At 39.9% G+C, this 21,884-nt stretch overlaps 1 protein-coding gene across 5 annotated transcripts in view; it reads right to left on the reverse strand.

Annotated features, from left to right (window-relative positions):
* Positions 1-21,884, reverse strand: part of KDM4B (lysine demethylase 4B) — a 78,128-nt gene that overhangs the window by 19,588 nt on the left and 36,656 nt on the right. For 3 of the 5 annotated variants that reach the window (XM_015300181.4, XM_046904730.1, XM_040653827.2), the window contains exons 9-13: positions 11,521-11,717; positions 10,930-10,962; positions 6,757-6,926; positions 1,987-2,489; positions 744-861 (exon numbers count right to left, since the gene is read on the reverse strand). In XM_015300181.4, coding sequence (XP_015155667.3) covers positions 744-861; positions 1,987-2,489; positions 6,757-6,926; positions 10,930-10,962; positions 11,521-11,717 — 1,021 coding nt within the window. The remainder of the gene's footprint in view (positions 1-743; positions 862-1,986; positions 2,490-6,756; positions 6,927-10,929; positions 10,963-11,520; positions 11,718-21,884) is intronic. The other 2 variants (XM_015300186.4, XM_015300182.4) reach the window with 1 other exon arrangement.

Genomic DNA, 21,884 nt, shown 5'->3' on the forward strand with positions numbered 1-21,884 from the left:
TCTCTAGAAAGGACGTGGACGGATGCGTGTGCAACACCTCCCATTGCCAAACAGAAAGCACCCTCTAAGATCAGCAAGTATGCTCTCCAAAAAATGGAAGTGAATGGTAAATATATTCTGTTTTTTCCTTTTGAATGTAAAGTTTTAATTTCCTTGGAAGCTGGGTCTGGCAGCTATACCTTCATGTACCTGCCCTGTGTGAATAAGTTTACTATGGAGTTTTCTATATTCTGAGTACTTTATAATGTAGACAGGACCCAGAAGTGACAAATTACATGCTACAACAGAAGCAAGAGTACGAAGAGTTGGACCCCAACATTCATATGACTCAAAAAGCCCACTAAAAAGTTAGAATTAACCTTCTCTATACACATCACAGCAGGTCTAATCTCAATCCCCACCTCTGTCTGAGGTGCAGAGAACTCACTGTAATGCAGAATCAAAGAGGCAGCTTTTATGCTGTTATTTTCTGTGAACACTTATTTCCTTTTCTCCAAGATATTACCTCATTCTGTATTCAAGAAAATATTTTTCTTGATAGAATAAATGGTGGGAGACAAGAAGGGACACCTCCTACAGGTATATTTTGTCGCTAGCTGGGTTATCAAAATGGGAACATGCTGTATTTTCTACCAGTTCAGTGTAATGCAAACATTTTCAGGCCACCCAGCTTTGTTTACTGGCTGCAGCAATTTTTCACATTAGACAAGACATACAAGCATTCTTCATGCCGTTGCACTCACCCTCATCACTCGAGGTCTCCTGTTTAACCACTGACAATGGGGAGCGGGTTGGTGGTTTGCCTAATGGGTGACGACGACTTTTCTTTATCTCCATCTTCATTTTTGAAAAAGCAGCAGTCTGTAACAAACCAGAACAAGCTAGATGGGAACCCCAGAACATCATGGCAAACAAAGGAGAGTTCAGGACAACAGGCCGAATTACTGTCATAAAGAGTTGTTGAATTTACAGTCAACTTTTCATTGCCTTTTGGCTGGAATCAACAGAGCTTTCCAAGCCAATTACTACAGTAGGTAAAGCCAGTGCTATTTCTTAAGATGTCAGGTAAAAGTAAACTTCAGCATTTTCTTAACAGCACCTCAGGACAGCTTCAAATCTGCCAGTTCCATTGGCTCACGAGAAGTCTAGTCATTCCCAAAAACAGCTAGAAAATCTATTATGAAAATTATGCACAGGGCATATAGGACCAGAAACATTTTATTAAAACATTACAGTGCATTTTATGACAAATATATTTATATTGTACTGTACCCAATGTCCTATGCACCATCCAACACTGTAAATACTGCACGTATACCGATCATAGCAGCTCACAGTCCTCTTTGGTGAAAGGCACCAAACACATCACATGTAAGCTACTTTGTACCAGAAATAGACACTGCCACGTATTTTTGGTTGTTTCTTTTTTCACAGATATGAAGACAAGCAGCAGTGCTAAAGGATTAAAAATGAAATCCAAGTACATTTTATGCTACATGGGAGAGAACGGAGATGAAGGTATGGCAGCCCATCACAGCTACAGCATCTTAAACAATGCTTTTCCTCTCTAGTCAGCATCCATTATGTCTTAGAAACACTTACATGTAAGGAATTCTCATTGCGAGTCGTCACATCAGAAGGGCATGTTGCCTCCCCTTGTCCTCCCTCCCACCCCCCGCCTCGATTTCTAATAGTGCTATGCCATTCTCTTGGCTCCCTCAGCATCACCATGCAGGAGAGGAGAACTATGCAACACTCCTCTGACCTGCTGCTAATTCCCAAATATTTTCCTCCCTCCTCTTTTGAAAATTGTTTCCAGCTAAGGGGAAAGAGATGGCTGTAATAGATCATAGGTCATGAATTGTACACTTCACGACACTATTCTGCTCAGGCACAATTTAGGATTCCTGTCACTCTGAGTCTGGTTCTCAACTCGTTGCTTAAAACCAGCAAATCCTTGGTCACGTACACCTGTAAAGCACTGACCTCTGTAGCAATCTCTGTATTTTCTGATTCTGCACTCTCCTCTTCTTTCACAGGGATTTCCAAAGGGACTGTCTGCTCCCGCCAACCAGGACTCTTCTGAGTCGCAAACTGCTCAAATGCCTGCTGGCAGGACATGTGCTCTTTGTCAAACACCACTTTTTTGGTCCGTGGAACCACATAAAGCATGGGAATGATAGGCCGAGGCTTAAAGTCATCTTCCTCAACTGGTGCCTCCGAGGGCTGGACAACGTTGAGGGAAGTGGTCAGCAAGCTCTTGTCTGCTGTGGATGCTGCAGGTGCTGCTGTGGGTACTGGCGACCGTGCTGCTGCCGCTGCCTCTTCCTCTGCCTGCTGCTGCTGCGCTGCCAGTGGCAGTGGTGGCTGTTGCTGCTGCTGCTGCAGAGGCTGAGATGTTTGCAGGTGGTGCTGGTGCTGATGGAAAAGATGCTTCTTCTTCCTTTCACCTTTTACTTTTGGAGGACGAGCCTTTACTTTGCTGTCACCTGTTTTAAGAAATAGGCAACATTTAGCTTCATATGTCAAGACGTCTGGGCATTTAATTTTTTTTTCCCCTTTCAAGCTGAGCCAATATATTACATTATAGCATTATTCTTCCCTTCAAGCAGGCAGACTGAAGGTCCATTCAGCCTTACCACATCACTGATTTGGAGAAGCCCACTTTAGAAATAAAAGAATCGTGTCATTTTGACTTGACCAGAAAGGCTGACAAATGTATGTTGCCTGGAGGGAAAGCATCTAGGTCCCTAGAAGCTGGGCAGAGTGTTAAAAAAAAACTTACAATATATCAGCCCTTTTTATTTCAGAATTTCAGTATCAGTGACCCCCAAATGAGGTATGCAAAACCTTTCATTGGGGCGTAGGAAGAAAATAATTTAGTACCATAAATAAAATAAAACTTATCGTTAAAATACTACTTATTTTTCTTTTTTCATCTTTTTTTTTTTTTAATTTCTACTTTAATGTATGGTTTATAATATACATATTTGTGCAGCAATAGATGTTCAAGTAGGACTGCCCAGAGCAGGGTACCCAGGCCCAAGACCAGGAGACTTCTGAGGGTCTCCAAGGATGAGAACCCACGTGGCTGTGATAATAAAACCCCTTTTCAACATATAAAAGTCTCAACAGTTTTACTTTACAGTTTAATTCTGATCCACACAGCCTAATTTTACAGCAGTAATTAAAATTCCTATTGGCTCTTGAGTGAGTGCCTCTAGGTTAGGATTGGAGATGCCTTCAGAGCTTGCCTTCATCCCCTTACAATGATGTATGTTCCCTTCACTCAACTCCTTCCTCACTTCACAAATAAACGTTATCAGTTCACTGAAAGTACAGCAAATAAATGCTCCACAGACAGACGCAAGTGCTCAATTTGTTTCATAAGAGATTGCAGATGTTATGACTAGACAACTCTACTGCAAAAGGTCATTTCCCCACTAATAGGATGCCAGCTGATGACAACAAAAAGAGAAAGCCTATTCATCCTGATAACAAAGCTTTACCAATCCAAACCTACTCAGACTCCTCCATCAAGGAATAAAGCAAAGCCAACCAACCAAACCTGATAAACAGATGAGCCATCACACAATAATGTGGTATTTGCAAGAGGAAGGGTTTGAAAGTGGAAGGTGAATAATCCCACAGTAAGGTGAAATGCCAAATTCCTGGCTGAAATCTGCCAGTGGACACCAGAATTGGGATATTTCCCAGAATCTGGTCTGACAACTTTATTTATACTAATTTTTACTACTGGGAAAAAAAAAGATAAGTCCAGCCGAAATAGTTACTGTTGTACTTGTGCAGGCAGACTCTCAGTTACACTGGTTTGTCCCATCACAGAAAAAAGGAATATTGAATTTCCTTAGAGAAACAAACATATTGAATGAAAGTCAAATTGGATTTTTCCCCAGTTGTACAAAACCAGATCATATTTACTCCCTATACACTCAGCAAACTCTCTACCCAACAACAAAACAAATGCCATTCACCAGCTTTATTGACTTTTAAATGAGTAATTGCACAGCAGCTGTCATGCAGAACTTTGTTTAAAAGTTTTTGCACTAAGATGAACAAACTAATTTGCAAGTGAATCTATAAAATCAGCAGACCAACAAAGTAAAGCAAGATTCAAAGGCCCTTTCTGGCTATCATGAATACTCCTAGAAAGTAAAGTGATCTCTACAGACAAATCAATATGGAGAATCAGTAGGAGAGGAGTCCCTATCAGCTGGTCTTCCACTGAAGGAGAAAGATGCAATACACGTGTTAAAAAAGAGCAGGACGAGGTTTTCTCATGGTGGAAAAACTTGCTTGTCTGTAGATAGCTTGAAATAACTACACTGAGTTCACTGAAGCTGCAGATATCCAATGCCTTTGAGGGAAAGGGTAGTTGATGGGGAAATCAAACTGCTTACACCAGAGGCTACACCATACTTTTGTGCAATGAGACTATAAAACATTAAAATGGGAATGCCATTTAATGAAACATGCCAGAAAATAATGCACAGCTATGTTACAGGTAGCATCTCACTGTTTCTTTTCACATCAATTTGGAAAAAAGATGTCCTCTTAAGATTTAAGGGTTTGTAGCCCAAATCTGCAGGACTATTAACGCATACAACACAGCTGATAACACCTGCTGACTCACAGATTGTATTCATACTGCTAAGCACACCCAGAGATAAGCAGAGCTCAAAAACTCTCCTTTTTAATTTCAAGTCCCAAGACAACCTGCTAAGAATTCCAAATGCACTAATAGCTCTGTAATAAATTATGAATATAAAGCTGAGTCATAAAGACAAAAAGAAAACACTTCAAGGTATCAGGGTGAGAAATCTAGAAATTTATTAATACTCAGCAGTCCAAATAACCAACATAAAGCATTAAGACCTACTTCTAAATCTCATTTTTCTTCCTTCTCAAGGTCATCTCTTCTGATGTAAGTGGGAAATCAAACCAATTTCAAGGCAGAGTATAAGAAAAAGGAAGTGATGGAGAGGAAAAAGTGAAATTGCCACGAGTAGAGCCATCAAAAAAGATTCTCTTCTCAATATGAAACTGTTAGACATCACACAGACAGTAGGGTATAGGAAATTAGAGAATTCAGTGGTATTTAATTGCTATATTGCATTAAGAACTGTGTCTATTTGCTACCAGCCACATCAAACACTACACCCCTCAGAAACTGCACTGCAAAGTCTACTTACAGCAACACTTTCTGCAATGGTCCTGAAAATAAATTTGTCCCTCCTTTGCTAACAGTTAAGGAGATCTTAACATGTAGCCTAAGTGAATGATTTAGAACCTACTCAGCTAGAACAGAGTTTTTATTGTTTCTCTCTTACTCTAAGGATCTCAGATCTGTCCTTGTCACTTATCTCGTCTCTCAAGGGATATCAGCATTTTCAGGTCATTTATTACAAGCATTAACTTTTAAACCTGCATAAGAGCTAAGGGCATACAATTTAACACACTGCTGCCGCTTCCAAGCTAGAGTATCACAAATTAACAATTCACACTGTGAATTGTTCACTATTTCTATTCACTGTGAACTCACTACTTCTGCTGCACATGAGAATGGTTTTCAAACTCCGTACCTCCTAAGAAAGTACACTGTCTAGCTAAGAGAACACAGAACTGAAAGACCACCTCAATTCTTTACCCACAGCTTCCACAGATCCTTTGAAATTATCAAGGTTCAACAAGCAGAATGGCATCAGTTTTCTTCAATGCAGAAGGAACAATGGATGTATGACACATGAAAATGAATTCATTAATGTTTATGAAATGTTTGAAAGCGCCTCAACAAGAGTGCAACACATAAATACCAATCACTTACCCATGTGCATTAAAAATAAAAAAAGTGAAAAAGAGCCTCCAGAAACACGGCTAAGGTCAGACTTTTGGACTAAACACACACAAGGAGCATGTTACACACAAGACAAGATAATTCTCTGTTTTTGCAACAGGCCTTCAGTCATACATTCTCCAAGTGACAGAAGTCATGGTGTATTCTAACAAATAGCCTCAAAGAATCTTAGAGACATTGCTTCCTAAAGGAGGACTGCAAAATTAAGACATACGTGCACTCTACAGATACTTGAACGTGCAGGGGAAGACTAATGCAGCCTTACCACAGGTTGCACAAAAACGTGGCCATGAAAAACAGCCCTGTCATTGCATCAGCTTCTATTTCTCTGAACAGCCTGAAACCTGTGATTTTGCATGCAAGAAGTCAAAAAGGACTGGGAGATGTCATGGACGGCTCTAAGATGTAGCATGTAGCAGCTGGAGATCCCATACAACCTAAGGCTGACCTTACACACAGTCTGTAAGAGGTAGGAAGAAGGGTAGAAATAGCAAAAAGATTAATTGTAGAAGGGAATAAACAAATTTTTATTTTTCAGAGGAGGACACAAAATGCATTTATTTGCTACTTCATGGAATACTTTAAAATATTCCACCCCTAAAATATATTTTTACAGAACTGTAATAGTTTTGGCAGAACTTCTAAGCCCTGCCAAGAAATCTATTTGGTCTGAATCCTTAAAGAGAGGGAAAAATCAATTGCTGCTGTAAATGATAGTGTGTTTCAGTGAGCACAGATTTAATTCTGGGTAAGCCTTCACTGAAATTTCAACAGAAATAAACAACAGTAGACAAGTTATTTACAAACATGTTTTGGAAGGATAGCATGCCCTCAGTAGTTCTTCGCTGAGGCGATATGCCATCAGTGAGCAGGGCCCTTACCTTCTCCCTCAATCACTTTGCTTCTCTCCTCTTCCTCTAGGTCTGGCCCTCTTTTCAGTTCCTCTTTCACTTTCACATCTTCCAAGGCAGTTTCAATAGCCATGACATCCCCCAGAGACTTCTGATCCTCTGTTTTATGTCTTCTGGGTTGACTTCTTTTTCTGTGAGACCTAGAAGTAGAGAAGAGCAATTTGACATAAAAGAACAGCCTTCAATATAAAAACGATCACCAACTAAGAAAACTGAATACAAAACAAAAGGATCTTCTTTGGAGAGAAAACACAAGGTAGCTAACAATAGCTGCAGGGCAAAACAGATATCTGAAAAGAAACAGATGAACCTTGCATAACACATTTAAGATCCCTTCACAGCAGCCATGAACCAATGGTTCTGGTTTCTTAAAGACCTTTTCCCGCCATTGATAATATAAGCTTGTGAGCTGTAGTTAAAATAGTTTTCATTTTAAATCTGTTTTGCTTGTACTTTGAAACAGAGATGAGAACTAATAGATCTTTCTTTTGTGTTCTGTCTCCATTCCATCATTTCTTTTCTTTCTGTATTTCCTTCCCTTTGTCAAACTGCTGGAAGTCCAACGGCATCTTCCAGCTCTCAAACACTACCCCACCACTGACACTTTCTCAAAACACCATCTAATGAGTTCTTATAGCATGAACAATAGACTCAGACTTTTCAGTAGTATAATTCTCAGGGTTCAAGATCTATGAAGAAGATTAAATTAAAAAAAAAAAAAGCATAGTAATGCGATCAGATTAATACTAACAAGCTACACGTAACAGTGCCCAGTCAGTGACAATCAATGTCACTAAAACAAAAAGACTGCAATAGTCACAACACAAAGACAAATGCAAAGTCAGAGGGCGGGATAATATCTTTTGGTTAGGAGCCATGCCAGAAGCCAAGCACCCACAGAGCCATTTGCTCTTTTCCCAGCAGGACAGGAGGACAAAACAGGAAGAACAAAAGCAAGAAAACCTGCAGGTCCAGACAATGCCAGTTTAATAGGTGAAAGAAAGATGAAAAAATAAAAAACATGAAGAGAAAAGCAAAGCAAAGGAAATCACTTACTGCCTCCCACTGGCAGACTGGTACCCAGCCAGCCTCTGAACAACACCACCTTAGAAACCCAACCCATGTGTTGTTCCTCCTCCCCAGCTTTTACTGCCAAGCATGTGGCCTGGAATACCCCTTTGGCCTGTGTAGGCTGTTGTCCCAGTCTCAGCCTCTTGCCCACTCCAGCCTGCCCACTGGCCAGAGATACAGAGGGAAAACGCCCATGTTTACGAGTAACGCTAATGTTACTCAGCAGCAATCAAAACATCAGTGCTATCAGCACGGTTTTAGCTGCAGTTCCAAAATCACAGCCTCACATGAGAGTTAACTCCATATCAGCCAGTACACAGTTCTAAAAATATCTACCAAATAGCTCCTTCAGAGTTGGGTGTAAACCTACCAAGCTTTCTTTTTCAAGAAACTAATTCAGAAACCTACGATTTTGCAGCATTTTTAGCATTTAGAGATTTTTTTTTTCCCATTAAAACTGGATCTTCCATTTGGCTTCCCCATTCCCAGGCCTTTCCATCTATTACCATGTAACAAACTAAAACACTCTCATGCTTCATTCTTATCCATCAGCTTAAATATCTAGAAAAGCTGAAATTCAGTTCCACATCTCCAGAAACTCAGCTGCTAATTAGATCTGGAGTGCTGCTAAGTTAAGAGTCCTTAATCAGGCAAACAACAAAGAAAGAAGAAAAAATTCAACCTGAGATGAATGATTAACAGAAAAGAAGGCTGATCCATATGCACAGTAATTTATAATTGCTAGATTCTAACCATATGGTAGCACTCCAAGTATTGATGATAACTTTGCACCTGCAAGACATTCATCAGCAGGAACACACAACTGAATCCAGAAGGATCAATTTCTCTCTTCACCGACATTCAAAGTACGCATCACCTTCTACAGAGGAGGGAAGTCAAAGTAAGAGGAGAAGACAGACCTCTATGACTTCACCTCAACAGCTGGAACTTTCCATAGTTGGTAAGAAAAGTGCTGGAGTAGAATCCAGCATCAAATGCTCTTTTAAGTAAACATGTATGGTTTTACTGCCATTGCGTTGGAACACGAGGCAAAACTTGAGTTACAAAGCTTTATATTCACAGTAGATAAAAAGGATGTTTTTAAAGTACTCTTCTGGCTCTGAAGGTGTAGAAAAACGAACAAAGAAAGAAAGAACACATCCATTTAAAGAAACTGCTTCTAGGACTACAAGCTGAAGGCTGTGCATTTCCAGTGAAGATATTCTGTAACTGAAATAATTTGCATACCAGAAACAGGCTTTTTGTGGACCAGACTAAAACGTTCTCTTGCTGAAGTCATAAAGTAAACACAGCAGAGATTTTCAAGGTTACTAAGTATGAATGACCTTAGAGAAAAAATAGCATAACTTTGTAGAGTTTAAAAGCTTTCGTTTCCAGGAGAGAGAGAAAAAAAAGCAGTATATGTACACTTCGAAGTACAGACCACAGAGTGACTTAAGTAGGTACAACTGTGAAGATATTTTGTATAAGGTGAATCCCATTCTTCCAGCAAAGTCCATCCTGCTGAGAAAAGTCAGTCTTCAAGTCAAATGACGTCTTTCCAAGACATAAGCATAGGAGAGAAACTTCTACTAAGCAGGATTCAACAGCTTGAAACCTGCTCCAGTATAATACTGAAAAAAAAAATCTAGGGACAATGAATAGATAAAAAGTGGCTGGATGTTTTACAGTAGCTCAGGCTGAAATAGAGGGGCTTCTCTGCTAAGCAATATTTTTCAACAGGGAAAATAAACCTTGGTGTTACGTGTGCAAACAGTAAATAAATCTAAAATACCCTGAAAATCCATAGGAAGTATTCCCATGGACTCCAGATTTCCAGATGTGGAAGAAAAAGATTAAGAGGCACACTGGAGTTCAGAGAGTCATAGCCCAGAGAGCATAAATCACACCTGCTGAGTCTCAGATCACCCTGCTTTTCCTGAAACTCACTACAGAAAAAGAGAAATGAAAACATTTCAGGAAAATAACCTCTGAAGTGAAGCACTATTGCTGAGGTCAGTTATCTGCCCAAATATCTACTTACTATATTTTTATGAGCATGTCTTTAATGGACAACGTGCTTTTACCTTTTCAGCATTCGTGAAATAAGGGACCAATCATTTCATGTAGAAAAGGCAAGGCACAGATCACCAGTGCAAAGCAAAACCAGAGGACAAAGACCAATGCTAGAGAAAGAAGGACACTCTTATTGCTATATCTTTTGCTTTAACATGAAACTCAAATGCATTCAATATCATTGTATTTATTAGGTCTGTAATTTTTAAACTCAGTGTCACTCAAAGTCCCTATCAGACATGGCCCCAGAAATCTAAAGACTAATTAAAGCTTTCATTCCCGGATTTCAAGGAAATTATATCTGAACAAAAATTCTTAGCAGAATATTATTTTTAGATGAAGCAGTTCAATTTCCAGAAATTTCTTGCATCAGAAATTCAACAAACAGTAGATGTGAGCAGAAATACAGAGGAAGTACTTTGGGTAGTAGACAGAACGGTGTTTAAAAAAAAAAAAAGTGTAAAGGAGTGTATGGAGGAGCACCCACTTCACATCTGAGTACATTAAAGCCCTCTGATAATTCAGCTTCCTGTAAAATAGCGCTCTTCAAGGAAGCACGACAAGGAAGTTCTCCCACTGGAAGTTCATTCCTAACACACTCAAGTCCAATTCCACTTTCCAAGGCAGCAGCAACTTTTTAATAACTACTTACTTTGGTGACTAGTTAGCTTTATCTATAACCAATTAATCATGATAAAAATATCTCATCGCTAGCTTTGGTTTATTCAGGACATCAGCTGAGTACTCAAGAATGGAACACAAGAACAGGCAGCTGAGGTTCTCCAATGGGACAAAAGAAATCGAGATGTCAGAGATCTACACAAGCACAAGATGAAGTCTGACATATCGCAGTACCCAAAGATTTTCTGTGTCCTTTCAAGGAAGCAGATATGAAACAACTGATTGAACCAGAAAAATACTTTAGGAGTTACTGTTGTAAGAAACTTGACAGGAAGAAAACTATAACCATTGAAGTTGATGAGGGAAGTCACATACCGGTGTTTGTTGTCCTCTTCCTCATCTCCTATCCTATAAAGCAAGATTCCAACAGTAAAAGGTTAGCATGCCAAATTTTCAATTCAAGCATGCTGTAATACATGAAAAACATGATGAACTTGCAGAAAAATACAAAGATCAAAGGAAGCAGAAAAAGGCATGCATAAAATCCCTTTTGCAATTGACAGTTTTTTTCCTCTTGCTTTCTGATAAGTGAAGCTATAAATGCTTACTATAGATTTTTTTTTTGTCTTCCAGGATAAAAGATGAGATGTAACAGGGCACAGTATCCTACTTTCAAATAATAATAATAATAATGGGGTTCTGTAATATTCAGAAGAAAGAGAACAATGAGGGACTGCATCATCCAAGAAAAATTATAAAGTATAAGCAAGTATAAAAAGATGAGTTTGAACTATTCCAAACTAAGAATTACAAAGTTTAAAGTCTTAGCAATTAAAATACATATCTAGAGAACTTTTTTTGGTCGCTGTTTTTGTTGTGTGGGTTGGGTTTTTTTTTGTTTTTGTTGTTGTTGTTGTTTTTTGTTGGTGGTGGTGGTTTTTTTTGTTTATTTAAATTTTCTTTTACCTGCGAAGCAATTTGGCCTTCAAGTCTGCCTTCGTCTCATTCCAGGCATCTAGTTCTGGGCTAGTCAGAGCTGTGGGTTTCATATGGTCCAGGACAGCAATGTCTTTTCCTTGTTTCCATAAATCGTAACGTTCTGGCTGCAGAACCCTCACAAAGACATCCATGGAAATCTTCACCATGTCTTTGCGGCACGTACACTGCAAGAGATTTCCAGACATCAACACCATGTGAGACCAGAGGAACTTTTTCTTTACTAATCAGCTGAGTTTGCCTTTCTCGAGAGGGCAACTGACTGCAGATTTTGTCTGTAAGGCCTACAGTAGGTTAACTGGGAATTGCATCAAGGCATAAGTGGGTATTTCGACTCAATGACATGCATTGCCTCCATCTGCCCTTGGCAAAAAGAGACAGCACAAGATGCTGTACTCTCCCAAGGGCAACTGAAGATTCAGTTCCCCAGAATTTTCTTCTCTAAGACCACCAACCAAGTTAGAATTTTCTGGTACCTGATACACAGTGTATTACCCATCTATTGTGTTGCAGTCATTAGGAAGTAATAACTGTGGTTGATACAGACCAGAGGTCCGTTTGATCTCAGACCTACATTCCCCTCTTTGCCAGTCTCACCTGGAGTTTCTCAGGCTGAAAAGAGATTAGTAGTACAACTTCATCACTGAAAAAGCCTTTAAGGAGCAAAAGCCAAACCTAATGTCCAAGGCAGTTAAACTTCGTAATTGTACATCAAGATGTGGCACATAAATCCCTCACAGGACTGTAAATTACAAAACCAAAAATTAAGAACTTTTTGCTGCCTACAATGCAAGATTGTTTGATTGTAAGGAGAAGGTGTGCCCAGCTATCAAAAGTTACCTGGCTACTCAGCAAACTATAGTTTAAAAAAAAAAAAAAAAAAAAAAAAAAAAGGAAGGGGGGGGAGTGGTGGACATTGGAAAAGGAATCAGAAAAAAAACATATTGATGTCACAGGACGCAGGAAACAGCCAAGAATTGCTTGGCAATATTGTTAGTTTGGAAGCTGAACCCGCACAGAATGAAGAATAAAAATGCAGACGTGTAGCATGGAAAGCAAGCAGGCAGCCACGCTGCAGTGGAACCTTGGCTGCTCTCCATCACTGCCTTGCTAACTCTGCGACTAAGGAAAGCTATTTGCACTCTGAGCACACTTTTACAAATGGTAAAAGAAACCGTGTTGATTTGTAAGTAAAAAATTACACAACTTGATTCCCCAGTGCCATGAGAGGGTTACCAGCAGCAAAGGAGTATCAAGGTAACATTCTAGCACTGCTTGTAAAATGCCTCCAACAATTAACATAGGAAGCCCCAGCTTCAGGGGATTCCCCCTGCTCATGCACTGGAGGATGCTAACCAAAGCACATGCAGAGAAATAAAAAAGGCTAAAATAACAACATTCTGCATCTAGTCTGAATACACCTAAGCCAAAGAAAACACACAACTTCCATTTCAACTAGCGTACATATAGTCATTAAATTCAGCCTCTGGAATTATGCTCTTGCCATTGTGTGTCTACACAAAGACTAGATACAAGCATTTTTAGTTGGATATCTGTTTGCTACAAAGAAGCACAGAATAAACAAACAGAGTCCACCATCCAAGGAGATTCTCACCCAGGACACAGCACCAGACTGACTGAGCATCTGCTCTTTACAAATTTCCAACTGCAAAGGCACAGGATCAACAAGGATGCAGCAATAGCTCAGCAACTGCTTGGGTGCCAAAACTACTGCTTTGCTGTTGTATGGGAAGAGAGATCCCTTTTTAGTTCTGCACTAAGGTTCAAAGCATTGCTTGGTAGGCACTTGCACTAAACTGCCTTTCAACTGTGAGCTGAGGATGAGGTAATTATAGCAACTTCATAGGACATCTTTTTTCCTTAAAGCTGCTTCACTTTTCCTCCACATCTCTTCAGAATGATTCTGTCCTTTTTCTTAGCAGAAATGCATGAAATTAAACTCACTTCTCTCTCTTTTTCTTTCGCTTTACACTTCCGTTATTAAGAGACTTATGGCTGTAGCTGAGAAACCACTGAGAGGGAAGAAAGATCCCTTCTGTACAGTCTCAGCTATCCCACCTCCCTCCCAGCTCCTATTTTTCATTTTGGTTCCCTTCTGCTCTGCTACAACTTGGAGAGCAGTAATAACCTGAGTGTGTTGTGTGGGAAGGAGTATTTATGGGCAGGCACTTTCAGGGAAACTCAATTCATTTAATGAAAAACAGCATAAGAGAAAAAGGCTGGAAATGCAATTTGGCCAAAGAATGGCAGGAACACAGATGGTACCCATGTTCCAAATTCCTGCCTCAGCAGAAGCTTCTCACCAGCACCTCCATCAATGTGGGCTTAGGAGATTTGTATTGAGCACATTTTAAATCACTTTTCCTTAAGACATTTTAAAAGCAGTACCTCTGTACTGCTAAAAAGGAATACAGAAGATCACCCCACAGCACAGAGCATCAGTGAGGTATGGCAGTTGACCTCTCCTGCCTTTACTAAGTATGAAAAATGGCTCAGAAGAGGAGCAGACCACTTTCTGACCCTAACCTGGAAGCAAGATGCTGCAGTGCACAGATGTCAACTCCTTCAAATAAAGGGGAGCAAATCCTGAGTCTGACAGGTCTAAAGGTCTCAAGTACAGCTGCTAACACCACAGAACCACTATTTAAGAGTCTCGGAACAATGTAAAGTATAGGCAGATTATCCAGGCTCCACATGTTGACCTATTTGGATGCTACTCACGGAGCTGACCCAAGAAATGACACTGGGGGTGCAATCTCCAGTGCGCCACAGCACCAGAAGCCTGCCGTAGCCAAATTCCTTTCTTCATACACAAGTCTAAGATTATGTATGCTTATATTTCAGTTTTAATTTAATTTTATTGCTTTCACAGTAACAAGCACATATAATTTAGAAAGCCTCTTTCTTCTGGGGCTTCTTTTGGGCCATGCAGTTAGATTTCCTCAGCTGCTGCACTTCTGTCACATTCATGTTCCCAGAATGGTCAGCGTGTTTTTTCATACCCTTCCACCAGGCACAACAAGATCCTGCTAATACAGCAGACACTTGCAACAAAACTGCAAAAGGGAATGTGCACATGTATGTTAGAGGTGGGAGAGGGAGAAGATAGAGGAGACTGTGGGGGGAGAGGAGCAAGAAGACTGCTTTGCCATTAATTACCTGCTCAAAGTAATAAAATGAAATAATCTATGGAAAAAAATGCAACTTCATTCAACCTCAATCTTTAGCTGCATTTTTTGCAAGGATTCCTTCCCTCACTTCCCAGTTATTAACACTAAATTGAACCCTACCTGTTCCATAACATACAAAAAGTTATGTTTATACAAAAAGTAAAATAAGAAAGTCACAAAAACAATCTACTTATATCAGCACAACTGGTTCACATGGGGGAAAAAAAAAAATACCTCACATTTAAATTAACTTAGTTGCAAGTGAGGTTGTTTAAGATCCAACTAGCCTCCCAGTCTGCCTTAATGGAAACTTAAATAGAAGAAAACCCAATACATCAAGTTCCTTTGGCTATTACGCCATCATTACATATTTGGGTCCTGCATTTACGTTTTAGTATCTGTTACTCCATAACAATGAAGTCTAAAAGCAAGTTACTGGGAAAAAAAAGATGGTTATGTCCAAAAGGTAGCTAGAAAAATTCTTATGGTGTACTACAGGAATACATATTGCTCGTATAGAGAACACTTATGAACTTCTCTCTATAAACTGCCAGAAAAAGACAAAGCTACAGCTTTTGGGAGAAACACAAAGTCCTCCCAGTATAATACTCTAAAACAGCTATCCAATTCACTATCCAATTACAGATGTGTTTTCTTGATGTCTAGTTAATGCTCACCCAGTACAACACAAAGCTAGTCTGGGCTCCAGTTTACTTTCCTTCCATTCAATCCAAGCTCACATTTCCATTCAGACCTTGTACAGCAATGCTTTCACAGATACCCATGTTTTCAGAGGTGACGAAGGAACACATAATTGCAGGTTACTACCTGAAAGATGGGTGACAGGTATCCCACAAGTCAGTAAGGAGTTAAAATTTGAAAAGTAGAAAAACTTAAAATTCACAGTTTGTGCACTTAATGGTTGGAAGTTGAGAGCTTGTGGGAAGGAAGACAAGCCCTGACCCCCCGCTTCTACTGTAATTACAAGCATAGCTTTAAGTCTCAACAACAAACCAGTTCATTAGGAAACCCACTGGAAATCTTCCACAGAGTTTCATAAACAAAACAATTAGGCAAAGATTTCCAAGGACTCCCCTGGTCCCTGGCTGCAAGGCATGCTTTTTCCTTGTTTGCCTCCTTAATTCGCTGCCAGAATGTTCCATGCAGATGTTGTGGGCGGAAGAGTTGAGTGAATGGCAAGTGACATTAGCCAGGAAGTGAGATTTACCCCACTCCGCTAAAATACTCAAAATAAAGTGGATTCTAGTTTAAGAAATAGATGCGTCATACCTCGGATAAGGCTGAAAGGTTCAGTGCTCTCAGGAATGCTAAAAAAGAAGGATTCGGTGAAATACCAGCTCCCCTCTGTTTTGAGGTTCATTCCAGTACAAGGGATAAGCAAAATAAATCATAAGCACTGGGTGAAAGTCTACAGCAAATATCATTTTGAGGTTATCTCAAGCTGTTATTTCTTCCACATTGTAAGTCTTGCAGTTGGTGAAAGAAGCCTACAACTGACCGCCTTCACTGGCAGAAAGCACGTCATTTCAGCAGGTCAGCACTCTGTTCGTGCATTAAGGAAGCAGCTACCATGAACTGACACAGCTGAGTGAAGTTCTACAGCTCTGGAGTGAGATGTGCTAGATAACCCTTCTAAATGAGTACCCTAGTTATCCTTTTATCCTCCTGCGTGATCATTGGTTTTCCAGTCACTTCCCAATGCTGTGATATAGCACATGCCTGTAAACCAACAGATGAAGCAGTAAAATCCACCATTTTGTACACCACGACTAGGAAAATCTCCAGGCAGTTTACAAAAACATGAGTAATTTTGTTTGGTGGGATATGAAGTGTTATCTCATGTGACAACACACGATCTGCTTCCAGCACACTGAAATTATTTTCCCTTGTAATGACAAGTACTCTTCTGTAACATTTTTCAAAAGGACAGGAGGCTGGAATTTATTTGCTGCATCTTCAAATGGCACAAATTAGAATCAAGGGAGGGTTGATGCATAAATAAAGGAGGAGAGAGGCTGTCTATCTATCCTAAAAGAAACAGCAATCAGACCTCTCTGAAAACCACACACAAAACAAAACACTTTTATCTCTTTCCAGTAATAATCCAGATCTACCTGTAAGTGTTTTCAAAGCAGGTGAAGAGTGGTGAGTTACAGAGCAGATGCAAGATTTGAATCCTGATGACTGAGATTAGAACACACCCAGCTACAAGCCAACCCAGCAGCAGAACCTGCTGACTGCCACTGGGAAACCAAGCTGCAAGAAAACTAGGAGCAGCACAACTATCAGGAAAGACAAATAATTGAGCAAGATGGAGTTTAAAAAAAAAAGAGAGAGAGAGAAACTGTTCACAGCTCTAAGCACATGATAAGTGGGGTTTCATTTTTTAAATGTTTTTCCTGTCCAAAACAAAGAGACAAGAACGTTAACCACATCTGCCTTTCAGTACAGCCAAGGAATTACTGAGGAGGACAATGAAGAGGTACCTGATGAGTACGTGATGTGAACTCACAGCTACTTTACACTTTCACACTGCCTTTCAGAGCTCTAATATCATAATTTCTGCAACCCTTGAAAGGAATATGCTATCTAGTTATTTATTCTTAGGTGGAACATAAGACTGCTCCTATCTAAGTCCTTTCATGGCCCTCCTGAAGCAATTCCAGTAGTGTAACACAAGCCACACAGGAAAGCATCCTACTAAGGCAGCTTTTAAAAGGGATTTCTGATGACCTTACAATACTACTGTCCCCAAAGCCAGATGACCCCAAAAGCCCAGCTCTGACACATGAACGACTGGTGCTTGTAGATTTTACCAGGACCTCCCATGTAGCAGGGAAGCTGAGCAAATGAGCTGCAGGAAGCACATTCTTCACAGAGTTGTTTACTTGCAGCCACAAAGCACACAACCACCTCTGCGCTATAAATCACAGGGTTAGTGAGGCAGAGAGGATGGGAACCTGTGTCAGCCCAGCAGCACCAGTACCCATGGGTTCAGGGCAGCTTCCATCACAGGGTCCTAGAGAATCACCCTGTGCCAAAAAAGTCATTACCAAGCAGCATTCAAAAAGTCAAGAGCAGCATGCTTTATACTGTACAGTAATTAAGCTAAGTGTAAATCAGGCCAAGTAGCACAAATAGGCTTAGTCCCTTACAGCAAATTTTTGCCAGTACCTCCATAAGGGTGAGGACAAACACTGAGCAGAGAGCTACAAAGCTGCCTGAAGTCCTTTCTGCTCCCATCTACTGGTCCAAGGTATAAAATATTCCCCTTGTTGTGAATCAGGTCCTGAAGAGTTCATCGTTACCTCCCGGACTGAGTATTGCAGTGGTTCACATGCACCATTTCCATGGGTAGTGCACCCAGATGGGGCAGAAACTGGAGCAGACATCCTTCCTGAGGACTAGGATACTGACTACCTCCAAGGTGTGTTTTTTCTGATGGCATTCTTGCTTCATTAACAAAAAATGATGACAATCAGCCTCCCAGTCAGTACTTCAGAAGATCTCCAAAAAGAGCTGTTAAAATGAAGCTCCAAGAGAACTGCAGAAAAGTAATTGTCGTCTTTCCACCTCAGTGCAAAAAGAACTGCAAAAATTCCTCTCCATTGAAAAAAAAAAAAAAAAAAAAAAAAATCAGTGGAGAGTAAGGTGTTACAAATGTTTACAAACAAGAAAAAACGCACCACAAAAAAGAGAAATATTTAAGACAGATTCAAAAGTTGCTCTTGTATTACAAGAATAAACAATGGAAATCCTATTCCATACTAAAATGTTTATTTTTTGTAGAGTTCTAAGTTTTGAAATTAGAAGTCACTTAGACTCACTAGAGGTATACATACACAATTACGCAAAAAAAAAAAAACAAACCCTTATTTTCCTACTTCACAGACTGAGCAGTTTCTGCAAAAACCTCAGGAATTTTCTTCCTTGAGAAATAAGGACATCTTTGAACAGAAAACCTAGGAGCATACAAACAGTAAGGAAACATGAACTGCAATTTTGTAAGAGAAATTATATGCCAGACAATTTCAAATTATAAGCACTATGAAAGAAAATTTGCTATCTGAATGTTGAAGAATGCTGAAATCAATTACCATTAAGTACTTGGAAAGATCCAGTGTCTACACTCCAGAATGACCTATGGGAGCCACAAGATTAACTGAAGATCTCTCTCCCACCCACAGACAAGCAGCTGACAGACGTGCTATTCAGCCACATAGATTAAATGAAATAGGTAAAACGGTTGGTCTTAAGGTCACCTTGACTGGAAAGCTGCAACACACAGTTCCTTAGGGACTAATGAGAGACATTTATATTGGCAATAAACGGGATAGCAGTTAGAGTTGTTAATTCTTATATTTCTGAGCACAATGGCCAGCTGTAGGCAAGACATCTATTTCCAAGTGGTACACCACCATATAATCAGAGACATGAAGTAAAGAAGAATGCTACAACCTTCCTCTGAACCTAAAGAGATTGACGTTTACCAAGAACTGAGAGCAACCAGTCCTGAAGATTTATACACACAGTGAGTGATGATACAGATTTTGTCCATCAGACACCAGTACTGAGTCTAGACAAGCTCTTACCAAACAGATCGGCAAAGCAGGCTTCAGAGGCAAGTATGTGCTGTACAGCCAGTAGTACATCCCAGTTCCCATTATAAGCTTACTCACACCCTAACAGTTCCTTTTTAATCCCGAGGATAAAGTCCAGGAGAACATTACAATTGGCTAATTTTGAACCTTACCTTGTCAACAATCTCATGAGTTCTGGCAGGACAAGGAAAATAGAATAATCATTTTGCACCCAACTGGTTTCAGTGCAGTAACACTACAGACCTAGAGAGCACTGTCCAGTCAAGAGTTTCCAAGAACTTTAAAAATAAGCAGATGAGATGAGAAACACCTGTTTGGATGTAGGCAAATGTAATCTAGTGGAGCCTGACAGCACAGACATCAATATAGTCATTTTCAAAATTTAGGAAACCTGCAATAGTTAAACAAAAAGTCACACGCTCCAAGATGCCTCTCCCCACAAATTCTCTCTCCTTAAACACACAGGCAGATCAGGTGTACAGAATCAGCTGATGTTTCATAAAAGTCCCTGTTTAACTTCAAATGGGATTTAAATAAACTTTTAGCCCTTTCAGTGCAAAAGCATTCATACCTCATCTGCAGCCCAACAGTAAGATATCAAAGGGTTAATTAACACATATGCAATGTGCGGTTTAGGTAATATGAGATGGAAATCTTTGAAAAGACAAGTGTCAGCAAGTGCAATGGAAATAAATTGGGTATCTCCTTCCACACTTCAGCTTTCTCTCTCTAGATTTGCTCAGAGCTCTCTGTGCTGCTTGTTCAGTAATTTCACGCTACGCTGCTTAACAATGTAAGCATGGAGGCTCAATCTAAAACTGCACTTCCCAAATGTCACTTGTTTGCAAACACATGGCTGAACCCAAAATTGCTTTTGATGTTAGAGTGGTGCCTGCTGGCACTACTGTAGTTAAAGGTCTGTCAGAATTTCCATGATAAAGCCAATTTTCAGGGGTATATAACCACGACCATTTGCTACAGACAAACCTGGTATACAAGGCCACAGCAAACAATTTATTTTATTTTTTTATTTTATTTTTTTCCCCAAACCAGGTTTCTTAGTCATTTCTGAGTGTAAGACACTTGACAGTGATTCAAGGCCTCTTACAGGCCTAGGTTTTTCTTACCAACCCTGTAGCTCCATAACAAATTCAAATGTATGATTCCCTCTTCCTGCTCTACATGGCCTAGTAGTCTACGGCTACTGCCATGTGGCCTAGTCTAGTCTACCACCTTGATGAAATACAGAAAGATTACAAACACCAACTCTGGATTCACATTCTTGAACACATGCAAGGGACAGAGAGGACAAATGCATGACTTTTCAGAATGAGAATTTTCCTGTTATGAGAATCATTTCAGCTGCCATTGCTAGCAATTTAGAGGTTTTACCTGTCTGGTACAGTGAATATGTGTATTTTATACTTCACAGCACAAACAACAGCATGCATAACAGAAGATGCTTTTACACCACCGTAGTTTCAGAAATGAAATAAAATCTGTGTATTTATTTTCGAAATGGAGGGAGTTCAGATGCCGCATTTCTTTGTTAACAGACTCCATGAAACCATGGGCTGAATATTACTAAAAAGAAACAAGACAGACACTTCACCTTTCAGTAACCAAAAGGGCTAAAGTTACTTTCTGTGTGACTAGCTTCTCAGACGCTGAGTGCTGTGACATTTTATAGATAAGGACTGCCTGCCTGCAGTTTCTGAAGCAGGACATAAATACAAAAAGGGGAAAAGCTTCAAAAAAAGGCTCCTGTGGGGGTAACAACCATCTTCCTTTCCTAGCTGGGTTAATTACGCTTGCTTACAAAAAAGGAAAACTAGGAGGAAACAGCACTGTTCCCCCCCCCCCCCCCCCCCCATGATTCTAGAAGATTCCTTACTGTCTGCAGTGCCAGAAACAGCACCAGCCTCTAGAAGCAGAAAGCAGTGACTGGCATTAGTCACAAAGCAACCACTCGCATTGATTAACACACAACATTCATCACTTCTAAATATAATTCTGCACAGATAGCTTCAGCTTAGGTCAAACATGGCTGAAGACATTACAGCAAGAAGATGGATGTTTCATGAAAGCACGGTCAACAACGCCAGGATCCCAAAGCAAAGATGACTACATTCAGTAATCATCTACCTTTTTTAGAATATCAACCCTAGTAAAGGAAAACAGGGCAGCATTACACTGTTTCACAGATTGAAGCACAGAGGCACTTGGTGTGCATCTTCAGCAAAGTTGTCTTTGCCCAGAACAAAGCATAAGGGATGCAGCATTATAAAAGATGTAGAGTCAAGCTGAGTTGATGGAAGAAAAATAACTGCAGATGATGATATAAATGTTATTGTAGAATGAAAACTAAGTCCGCCTTTCTGGAAAGGAGCATCTGTGCTAATTTTAAGCTCCTACCCCACGGCTATCATTTCCCAAAGATTGTGCAAAACTGATCCTCAATTTAAAAACTCATGAAGCAGTTATACCTCACTGCACCACATCTAATGTACCAAAAACATCA

Source organism: Gallus gallus, chromosome 28 (genome assembly GCF_016699485.2).
Source record: "Gallus gallus isolate bGalGal1 chromosome 28, bGalGal1.mat.broiler.GRCg7b, whole genome shotgun sequence".
Classification (NCBI taxonomy): Eukaryota; Metazoa; Chordata; class Aves; order Galliformes; family Phasianidae; genus Gallus; species Gallus gallus.